This window comes from Arachis hypogaea, chromosome 20 (genome assembly GCF_003086295.3).
Source record: "Arachis hypogaea cultivar Tifrunner chromosome 20, arahy.Tifrunner.gnm2.J5K5, whole genome shotgun sequence".
Lineage (NCBI taxonomy): Eukaryota > Viridiplantae > Streptophyta > Magnoliopsida > Fabales > Fabaceae > Arachis > Arachis hypogaea.
This window is the reverse complement of record NC_092055.1, coordinates 214,254-225,278: the sequence shown is the minus strand read 5'-3', so window position 1 is coordinate 225,278 and position 11,025 is coordinate 214,254. Positions and strand designations below refer to the sequence as shown.

At 33.3% G+C, this 11,025-nt stretch overlaps 1 protein-coding gene across 2 annotated transcripts; it reads right to left on the bottom strand.

Moving 5' to 3' along the window:
* Window positions 1–1,483: 1,483 nt before the first annotated feature.
* On the bottom strand, window positions 1,484–10,153 carry LOC112782503 (LRR receptor-like serine/threonine-protein kinase FEI 1). Of its 2 annotated transcripts, none has more exons than XM_025824914.3 (14): window positions 9,799–10,153; window positions 8,309–8,542; window positions 7,946–8,081; window positions 7,098–7,169; window positions 6,919–6,990; window positions 6,715–6,786; window positions 6,384–6,455; window positions 6,209–6,280; window positions 5,013–5,092; window positions 4,510–4,671; window positions 4,078–4,410; window positions 3,071–3,316; window positions 2,446–2,579; window positions 1,484–2,164 (listed from the first exon to the last, which is right to left on the bottom strand). In XM_025824914.3, the coding sequence occupies exons 2-14, from the start codon at window positions 8,403–8,405 to the stop codon at window positions 1,946–1,948; spliced, it is 1,767 nt and encodes a 588-aa protein (XP_025680699.1). In that variant the 5' UTR covers window positions 8,406–8,542; window positions 9,799–10,153; the 3' UTR covers window positions 1,484–1,945. The 2 variants fall into 2 exon arrangements, with proteins under 2 accessions (XP_025680699.1, XP_025680700.1); XM_025824915.3 differs by having other exon boundaries at window positions 7,946–8,076; window positions 9,799–10,148.
* Between the last annotated feature and the right edge of the window lie 872 nt (window positions 10,154–11,025).

The following is an 11,025-nucleotide window of genomic DNA, read 5'->3' as shown; positions in this document are numbered from 1 at the left end:
GCTTTAAATTTATAATCGTTAACTTTGTAGTTTATGCTATTGAGTTTTTAATTATATTTATAAAACTATTGCCGAAGAACTTTGATTTGATTAAAATAATTGATTTATTATAGTTAGATAATTATTTTTATGATGTTCATATCTTAGAAATTCTACATGAGACTATATATATATATATATATATATATTTGATAAAGTTTTATATTATTTTAGAATATTTGATTTTATTCGAATATATACTTTTGAAGTATTAAAGTATTTGTTGACACTCACTTTAAAATTGTAAAATTTGTTTTTATGATTGAAAAAGTATGATTGGAAAAGATTTCTGACGAGAAAATATTATCTGATTTGGTTTGATTTGATACTTTATATATATGAAAGATTAAATATTTATTATACTTGAAACTATATGTTTTGAATTAGTTTGGGAGGCTCGTATTAGAAAATCGTAGTTAACGGCGGTTATGAGATGCATCTGACTCAGACTCCAGCTAGCAGGGGTGTTGCTAGCCTAACGTGTAGGTCACACGTTATTCTGTTAGGACATACAGGAGGAAAAAGCTACCCATAGAGGTGGAGCCGCCCAAGTGTGAACTTTTGATTTAATTTCTGTATGAGAACTTCCTTATTAATTCACTTATTCATATAAATTATTATCTTCTAACTAAAATTATTTTATAATAATGTTTATATGATCTCATGTGAATTATAAATGTACTGTTTAGTCACTGGGTTGCAAAACTCACTCTGTTTTTTAAAAAATATTTGATTATGTAAGCCTTTCTATTCAAAAATAATGATATGCAATGAGTATCTATTCGTTGTTGAGTTCTTAAACGTCATCTGTTCCATGTCACAAGCAGGATCCATCCATATTTATTTTATTTTTGTTTGTTAGAAATATGTAATTATTCATTTTAAAAACGGTAAATTTATCATAAATATTTGTAATCTTATTTATTTTATATTCGTATCTGTTAGGCTTGCTAGGGAATTATTTCCCTAAGCGCCAACTTATTTTGGGTTGTGACACTAACCAAAGTCAAGAACTAAGAGCCATTCTATAATTAAACTTGGCTTGGCAAACCAACAAAAAACGGGAACATTATAATGAAAAAATTGAAGCGGGCGTTCGGTCAGATCATGATTCTTTTGAGTTTTGCCATCGAAAGTTTGGGAGGAACAACAAAAAGCGAAAAGTTGCAGGTCTAACTTCTTAACGCCGAGAAACAGATTCAACCCCTAATTTAGAAGAGAATTAATACAATCATAAGCCTATTAAGAAATTGATCACATGGCGTACTGGCGTAGGAAAGCATTTCCAATTCGACATTAAGACTTTTGCATAGACAACCTTTTAAATTTCCTGCAGGTACTGAGGCTAGAAAGTAGAAACTATGCTCCAGCTGTTAATATCAGTGCAGTGTAACCCCAGAATAGTAGTAATAACAATCCCAAAGGAGACATACAACAAACAATGTACAATAAGGCACGTACAAATCACTGCACGTCTCAGCTCTCAATAAATAAATTCTTCTACAAGAACATATGTTACAAAAATATGAATACTTCCAAAGCTGGGAGTTATCAATCAATTTAAACATATTTCATATACACTTTAATTCAGGTAAATAAATGCGATGACAATTACAAACCCTAGCAGAAATCCGCTCACAAGGAATGGTGGAACTTGGATCTAAAAAAATGCATCAATCCGTTCTCTCTGAAAAAAGGTTTGTTTCTTAACTTCTGTCAGAAAGTCGAGTAATGAAACATCCATCATTCGTCACAAATCTGCTTTGATAAACGCACCTAAGATGAGAAACTAACACTGCTGATTCTGAACCTCTTTCAGGGTTTCACTGCAGGCTAGTCATTGTGAGACGGGTGCATACTCAATACATCACTTCGATTTTGTTTATCTTATTGTTTTTGCAAGCACCTAGTCAGAGCTTGAGTCATAGAAGTCACTTGGGCATGGGGTCATGATCTCTGACTCAAAGAACTGGACCACTCGGTGCATATTCGGTCGGTCCTCTGGATTTGATGAAACACATTGAATAGCCACAGAAAGCAAGGCATCAAGGGTCTCCATTTGCACCCCCTCGCATAGTGGATCCACAATTTCCCGTCGCCTATTTTCCGAAATTAGAAAATTCAACTGCAGCAATGGAAAATAAATTGCATTAAAAAGCCAAATAAAAGTTACTAGCTTGCCTTATTATTACAAATCAACTACATGACTTGTGTACTATATCAGATGATAAACATGCATAATTAACTCATAGGAGTTGACCGAATACCCCCCCCCACCCACTCTTCTTTTAAACCAACTCTGCTAGTTACATTTGGGACAAGCTTGTTTCACAACATAGGGCAATGTAGTCTCAATTTTCAGGGAATATTGTCAGATGAAGATTTCTAGTACGGAGCATGCCTTACCCAACCAACAACATTGAGGCCCTTTTCTATAAATGATGCATCTGTTGGTCGCTTTCCACTCAGAACTTCAAGAGTCAGGACCCCAAAACTATAAACATCACTCTTGTCAGTTGCTCTACCACTTTGCATATACTCTGCCATGAAATACAGAGGCTTGGTCAGACTACTAAGAAAACCATAGAATAAAATTAAGTACAGCGACTTTTTTACCAACTTAAATAGAAGTAAAATCTACAGTCATAATCTACAATTGATCATGATTGGAATACATTTCAATAAGTTCAATCTTCATAACATAAGGGTCAGAAGAACATAGGATTAACATCATTGCATAGATTTTTAAAGAAGTGCAATTCATAATTTAATACATCATGAAAGGAAAAGAATCCATGTTATTATGGTGTGTGAGCCCATTACCCACCTTGATTTAAAATAATAATAATAATAATAATAATAATAATAATAATAATAATAATAATAATGAGCATTAGAACACAAAAAAGACAAGCCAAGACTGCAGAGTAATATTCATGCAGTTGTAGATCTTGAAGATCTTATACATACACTACAATAAATACTATCAACCATGATCATGCAAACAGCATATCCATCCTACATTGCTTACCTGGTGCAAGATAACCAAACGTTCCAGCAACAATAGTAGTGATGTGAGATTCTTCATCCTCTAGAAGTTTTGCAAGTCCAAAATCAGACACCCGAGCATCAAGGTTTCCATCAAGCAAAATGTTGCTTGATTTTATGTCACGGTGTATGATCCTAGGGGAGCAATCATGGTGTAAATAGGCAAGCCCTTTTGCAGCTCCAATGATTATATTCAAGCGTGCATCCCAGTCTAGTTGCTCAGATTTTTCTGTGTAGTGGCAGCACAAAAATATCGTTTACCCCAATAAATCTTAACAGTGAAGAGGACAATCTTAAGCTCCAACATGAAGTTCAGGAACAAATTGCATAAAAGAGCTTTTACCATTTAAGTATTTCCTTAAAAGGTTATTTTTCAGCAAGATTTGAATACCAAAAAATGTACAATATACTTTTTCAGATCTTGGAATTATATAAAGTTTTCAACGTTCATCCTGTCTGTTGGCAAATGTTTTCAGGTTTATCAGCCGCAAATGATACTATAAAGGGCAACATGAAAAGAACTGGCTATCTTGAGGTAGCAAGAACTCATTATTTTTTTAAGCACCACTCTTTGTTTTAGTGTAAACAAGGGAAGATTGTGAAAATTTGTAATTTATAATAACTTGTGTCAAATGCATCAGAATAATCCTCAGAAAGGACACATTTGAGTTGGTGTTTCATGACAAAAGACATTGCTGATTCACATGTTCAATCTCTCCGGAAACAGAAAAATGTCAATAATATATATGCTTAAATAACATGGATGATTCTGCAGTGTGACCTATCTGGAAAGTTTTATGTTTACTTAATTTAAAGGTTAAGCTGATTATCATCAGAGATAGACAATAAAACACACACACAAAATCACACAAACAAATAAAATGACACAAACAAACATATATAAGCATTGATTTCTAATCATAACATCTCCACCTTAAAAGATTAAATAAGAAGAGAAATATACAAGTGTTTCAAATATGACGATCTTACCGTGAAGAGCTTCATCAAGACTGCCACCAGGTAAGTAATCATATATTAACAACTTTGATGTAGGTGAATTGCAATATCCCCGCAAGTTCACTAGATGGCGATGTTTTATGCTTCCCAGAATTTCAAGTTCTCTCTCAAAAAACCGATCGAAACCCTCATTTAACTTCACAATCCTTTTCAAAGCAAACACATTCCCATCATCCATTGCAAGTTTGTAGACTGTTCCAAACCCTCCAACCCCTATTATGTGTTCCTCGTTCAAAGTCTCTAGTTTCTTAATGATATCTTTTGAAGAATAAGGTAGATCTCCGTGAAACATCACAATTGATGCACCTACAAGATATTAATTCAGGGGTCAAAAGTGTCAAGGATTTATCAATGCATAATAAAGTCAGATTAATAGGCCTAAAAGAAACACAAAGGTCTACACACCTTCACCCACATCCATTGCCAGACTTATTCTGTCCTTTTTACCAAACTTCTTGTAAAGAAAACAACCCCAGAAACACATCAGTGCCACCGAAAGAAGAGCACCCACAGTTGCTGATGCGCTGATAAGTAGCCGACCTGAATATTTCTTCTTTCCATTTTGATCTACAAGCAGTAAAACGATGTTAGTCCACAATGTGACCCAGTTTAGCATGCAATATCATCCAACATGAATCATACAAGCCAAAATTATCTAGTTCACTCAGGACAGTGCCAACATATCAAGAGGCAGACAAATAAGTTGGATTTGCCTCCCATTGTTTAAATAATACTGTTGAAAATGGAAAAGGTATCTTGGTTACACAAATGGAAAATAGTATTATAACCACATTTCTTTCAACCTTCTATTTTTCACTCAAGCAAAGATAACGCCATGTTGTTCAGAAAACTGAATATCAAATTGGAAAAACATATAGGTAAAAATCGGCATAAATATGCCTCGTTACCTGAGGTTGGAGATTGAGGGTTTGATCCAGGACATGTTACATCAATTTGCAGCCCACACAGACCACGATTTCCAATGAAGCTGCAATAAGCCATACTTATTAAAATATTGGAATATCGATGGTAGACTATTGCATTAGGATAGTTTAAACTGCTGATCAGTGATTATGTATATATAAACACAAAGCTCCGAGATAGATCATTCAATATACATATTTCACCAGAACAATATAATTTCAAATATCAAATAGGATGGTTTCACGAAGGAAACAAACAAAAAACTTCTACTTTATGTTCATCTTTTTGTACCAGAAGGCAATACAGTAGTCACATTGCTTTAAAAAAAAAACATAAATAGACCAGAAACATAATTTTGAATTTTGAAACGTAAGTTGCAGGTTGACTGCATTTTGATTGTTGCTATAAAATTTCACTTTATTTTGACCGGACAAAATAAAGTGAAATTTTATAGCAACAATCAAAATAAGGGGAAAAGTTAGTGATGCATAAGTCATCAGAAGAACATGATTTTCTTTTTCTTTTTTTTTTCTGGATAAAAATATGGTTGATTTTAATAGATGACATTCCAACAATTAATAGAAATATATGAAGTTTTAAGGAAAAGCCAAAAATTAATGTAATCCAAAATTGACCAGAAATTAGGATGATAACTCTCCACAATCAATGCCTCAGTTCATTATTTTCGAATAGTGGATCCAAGTGTTGATAAATGCCTGACTTTCTGCAAACATATATCTCTTATTTTACTTTATAGTAGACCCTACGCACGAATTACTATATTGCATGCATAATTAGCCACACATTTCATGCAGCAATCATAGTTTAAATATATAAAAGCATTCCAAGATCTCCATAAGAACTTAAGGTTTTGAGAGAGTATGCTAATGAGATGATAATAGATCCTCTTTGACCAAGTGGTCAAATGTTCAATCCTTTTAACCCTCCTTCTTCATAAATAAGTGCAAATTTAACAAATGGTAAATAGGTCTATGTATTTTGCATTATTTGATAAATCCATTCCAATGATTCCACCATACAACTTCTGCTTCCAGGTAAGTTCATTCTTTGACAATGTGTTCTTAATAACAAAAGATAAAATGACAGCCAAAATAAGTTAAGAGAAGCTGCAATTTTAAAGAATTTAAATAGATCTGAAGACAGGAAAAGATACACTTACGAGCTTCCAGTAAAGTTGGCAAGCACACCATCAGACGGTATTGGTCCGGACAGAAAATTGGATGATAAATTGCTACAGAGCACCAAATATAACCATAATTCAATTTTAAACATCACGTCAACAAAGGGTTTGAATAAGGAAACAAGAACCACATAAGGAAAACAAGATTACATACAAATTTTTTATGTTGTACAATTTTCCAAGCAATGCTGGTATGTTTCCACTGAGGGAGTTGCTTGATATATCCCTGCAGAATAGAAAAACATGAGTTTGATCTGTCACACTGGACCATCTTAATCTATGACTATGCAACTCGGGCACTAGACAACACTTGTATATTCCCTTTTAATTTTTTTTATAGTTGTTCTGCTTGGTCTTAGGTAATTTTTTCTTCAAAAAATGAAAACAACGAATAAAAATTACAATGACCATAGTGCTTCCTTCTGACCCAAACAATTTTTAATGCAAAGCAAAACAGGGAGCATAAACCAGAAAGAGAAACTCACAAACTTTGAAGCTGTGAAAGATTTCCTATTTCGCCTGGAATCATGCCACTAAGGTAATTATCCTGTAGATATCTGTACAATTCAAATCAACAGCTATTACCAACAATTAACAATTAGGATACTCAGTTTAATCTTAACGAGAAGGGGAAGGGAGTGGGGATGCTGCGCCAAAAACTTGGCATATGATTCAAAGGTGACACTTACAATCCCTGCAATTCAGTGCAGTTTCCCAGTTCTGATGGAATGGTCCCATAGAAGTTGTTGTTGTGAAGAGCACTGCAATACCAAAAAAGTTACTAGTTCATCAAATAAAGCAAACAAGAAAACGTTGAAAACAACATTTAAAAATATAGATATACAATCAAAATGGAAACAATACTTACAGAACCCTCAAATGATCTAGCTTTCCAAGGTCAGGTGACAAAGACCCACTTAACTTATGGTGAGATAAAGCCCTAGAATATCACAAATCAAAACTATGTTAAATATAGAATCATAGACAAGTTTTTCAAACTGCCTCCTGTAATGCCTTGAAAGTACAGTTTTCTGGAGAAAAAACTTGTATAACATGATATAGCATAGAAAAGTTCCATAACATGAGTATAGCGCAACTTTTCTTAACTTGGAAACTGGCCCGTGAGACAAAAGAGAGAATTTAAAATAAATAGATATTTAATTAATTATATAAAACTAGTAGACTCAATAGGTTAGAATGCATCATAAATTCAAGTTATCATTGCTATAAAATTTGTAAACTAAAACAATAGGAATCTGGACAAGGCCTAAATTTTATGAATGATTCACAAGTAGTAAAAGCTTCAAGGATAAAAAGTTTCTTTAGAAAAATATTCTAAATCACAATATAAATTCCCCACATGGTAATGGCAAAAAGACTTCTGATAGAGGGCTTCATAGAAGTTGTGGATGAGTGGTCATAAACATTCTACTTGCCAGTGTAATCTGGTTTTCTTTAATGATAAACCAACATAATATATAATTTTTTTTTTAAAAGAACCAGGGTATTAGTATCTTAAATCTAACTATCTGATAGGATAAATAAATTGCTCTAAATGAAAGATGTGATAAGATAACCAATAATTATTCAATTGAAACAAGATAGGTATACTTCTTTTACTGTTAGGCTTCAGCACTGATAGTATGTATCTTAAAGTTTAAAATATAATGACACGAAAAACAAGCAATAACGATTAGAATAATTTTAGGAACTCACAGATGGGTTACTCTCTTGGTTTTTGGATCACATCTCACTCCTTTCCATTTACATGGGTCAGGATCCTCTGGCCTCCACTGTAACAACACACCATCTGAGCTAACAACTGATGTCCTGAAGCTGAGAAGTGCCTGACCTAAAACAATGAAAAACAATGTACTACCAATAAGACAACCCAGGAGTCAGGAAGTTTCCCATAAAAGACTAAGGCAATGATAATTTCAACCGAGTCCCACACCAGAAGAAATTCAGGTAAGCATATTAAAAAGCCATATACATCGGGGAAGTAAAAAGCTATAACCTAACAAGGAATAGCTGACTTTTTAGTCACAAATGGGAGGTAAAAAGAAGTATACTATATACCATCAGGACTGAGTGCACCATTTTCATTGATCAGAATATTTATCATCAGACCATAAAGAAGCCATAGCCATTTCCGTTTCATCAGACAAATGCCCATAGCAACACTGTCCAAGCATAATATAGCTACCAAGAGTCATCTGAGAGAGAAGTATTCCACCATGTAGTTATCTTGGTAGTTATGATACCAGCAATTGGAGAAGAATGAAGACACTGCCTGCTATGGAATGCAGCAAACTTGAAAAGACAAATGTTATTAGATACAAATTAAGCAAGAAAGATGAGAAAGAAAAATCAACTTTTGCTATTATGCCTAGCATATCAGCAGTTTCTATGTAACTTAAAATAAGAAACAGTTTAAATTGCTTATACATGAAACCTCAACAATCATATCTTACACGAGACAAGTGTTCTGTCAGTTTCATATGATAAAGTGTCAAACTAAGACATGCAAAATACTGTAAGTCAGCATCCTCGATTCTTTTAGCAAATACAAAATAAAAATAAGCAAATGATTGGATGTACGTTACAAAAGTTTCAATTCACACTTTTGAACAGTACAGCTCTATCAGAAAACTGAATTATTTGGAAAATAGTATACTACCAAAAAAATGGCCATAAGGCATACTGTTTCCTCAAAACTTATAAACGAAACCCCCACTTAAAGATCCAAACTTCAATGAGATAAAACACCAAAGAATCTGGAAGGTAAAAGATAACAGGATAAAACACCACGTTCCCACATCTGTGGTCGGGTAACCTACCTTAAGAATTGAAAATCATTAAATTATGATCACATTCACAGAATTCATCAAGGCAGTAGTCATTTTTCAAAAATGCAAACTGGTTAATAATTAATTATTAAGGGACCACTTCAAGTCATCGTAATATGTTATTGGAAAAGGAAAACACATAGTTAAACACAGAAAACCAATAAAGAGCTGAAGATCACACACACAAAACTAAACAAACAAAAGGAAAATCCACAGGTTTTGCCGAACAGTGAATTTAACTAAAAACAACAGATGAGTAGAGCAGGATAGAAGAGATTTTTATCAAGCTTCATCACAGAATCTATTGTATGATAAGAAAATACTGCAACCAAACAAACATACTATTCCGACCATAAAAGTAAAGCAGAAAATGTGACTAAACTAGATACACCGTAGAAATCTGTGAACAATATCTGAGCCAGTTAATCGCCGATAGAGCTATTTATAAGGTAAAGTTGATTGATGCAGCACCAGAAGCATCAACATTATCCTCTCACTATACGTTATTATTGAAATTTGATAAATCATAACAAGGAGTAATATATCTTCTTCATCCTGAGCTTAAAATGTACTATTGAAGCTTCTCATTTCATAAATCCCCAATCGAAGACAATCGGAGTAAAACAGACCTCAGAAACTAAATTCGAAGACCTACCTACTTACTTGTAAATACAAATTCAGCAAAACGAGAGAGAGAGAGAGAGAGAGAGAGAGAATTACCAGTTACAAGTTGAAATGCGAATGCGCAATGGTTGGATAGAGGTGAGGCGGAAGAGATATTTGGATCGGCGATGATATTTGTTTTGGGGAGAGAATGGATTTCGATCTGCGATGAGAATGGAGGTGGAGGTTGAGGTTGTGGTTGAGCTGTAAAGAGAGAATAACAACAAAACCAACACTCACTCACTCGCTCGCTCTGTTACTCTAATAAGTAATGAGGCAGTAGTAAGTAGAAGCTTGTTTTGTTTTGTTTTGTTTGGTTTGCTTGATTCCCCTTTCCAACTCCCAAGTGAAGAAGCAAGAGAGTGTGAGTGGGTGCCCAACACTCATAAGTACTGTTACTATTTACTAAGTGAGAATGTGTGGCCGTGCATACTTAAGCAATTTCAGATGGTAGCAAGCAAAACCCAAAGGTTGTGTGCCACTGGCACGTGTCCTTACTTGCCAGTTGCCACCGACGCCCCCTTCACCCTTTTCTACATTTCTACATTTATTTAAGTCTTAGTGTCTTACTATCGTCGACTCCGTGTAATTTATCCCGTTAACCTAAATAAATAAGAAATGATATTATGTATGTCTTTCATCGCATAAAATATGACCTTTTTTGTCTTTATAATTTTTTTGTTATCCATAGAATTTAAACATCTTAATTGTTATCATCAATTTTCTTTATTAAATACTAACATCAGAAAATAATTATTTCTAACTATAAAAAATTTAAAAGATGACAAAATTGATCATAAAAAATAAAACCAAAATTATCTTTATAAAAGATTAATTTTGTTAGACAAAAATAATTAATAATTAAATTTTTTATTAAAAATAAATAAAATATCCAAACTTATCTAAAAAAACCAAATTATTTTCATTAAAATTTAGATTTGTATACCTAATAAGATTTACATTTAATTTTGAATATGATTCTAATATTGTAATATGATAGAAATTCATCAAGACTTCACGTGAAGTTAATAACTGATGGCTATTGCTCTTAGCCGTCAACTTCACTGCACCTGAGCCTAAATAAATCACTAAATGGATATCACTGTATCAGGGTATACCAAAATTTATTAAGTTTAATAAACTAGACTTCATATATACTCGAAAACATTAATAAAAGGAAAGGACAATAAAATAAGCAAAATGCCGAAGACACATGGAAAAACAACAAAAAAAGCACTCGCATTCACCGTTATATGATATACTATATAATTCGCATTCCTCGGC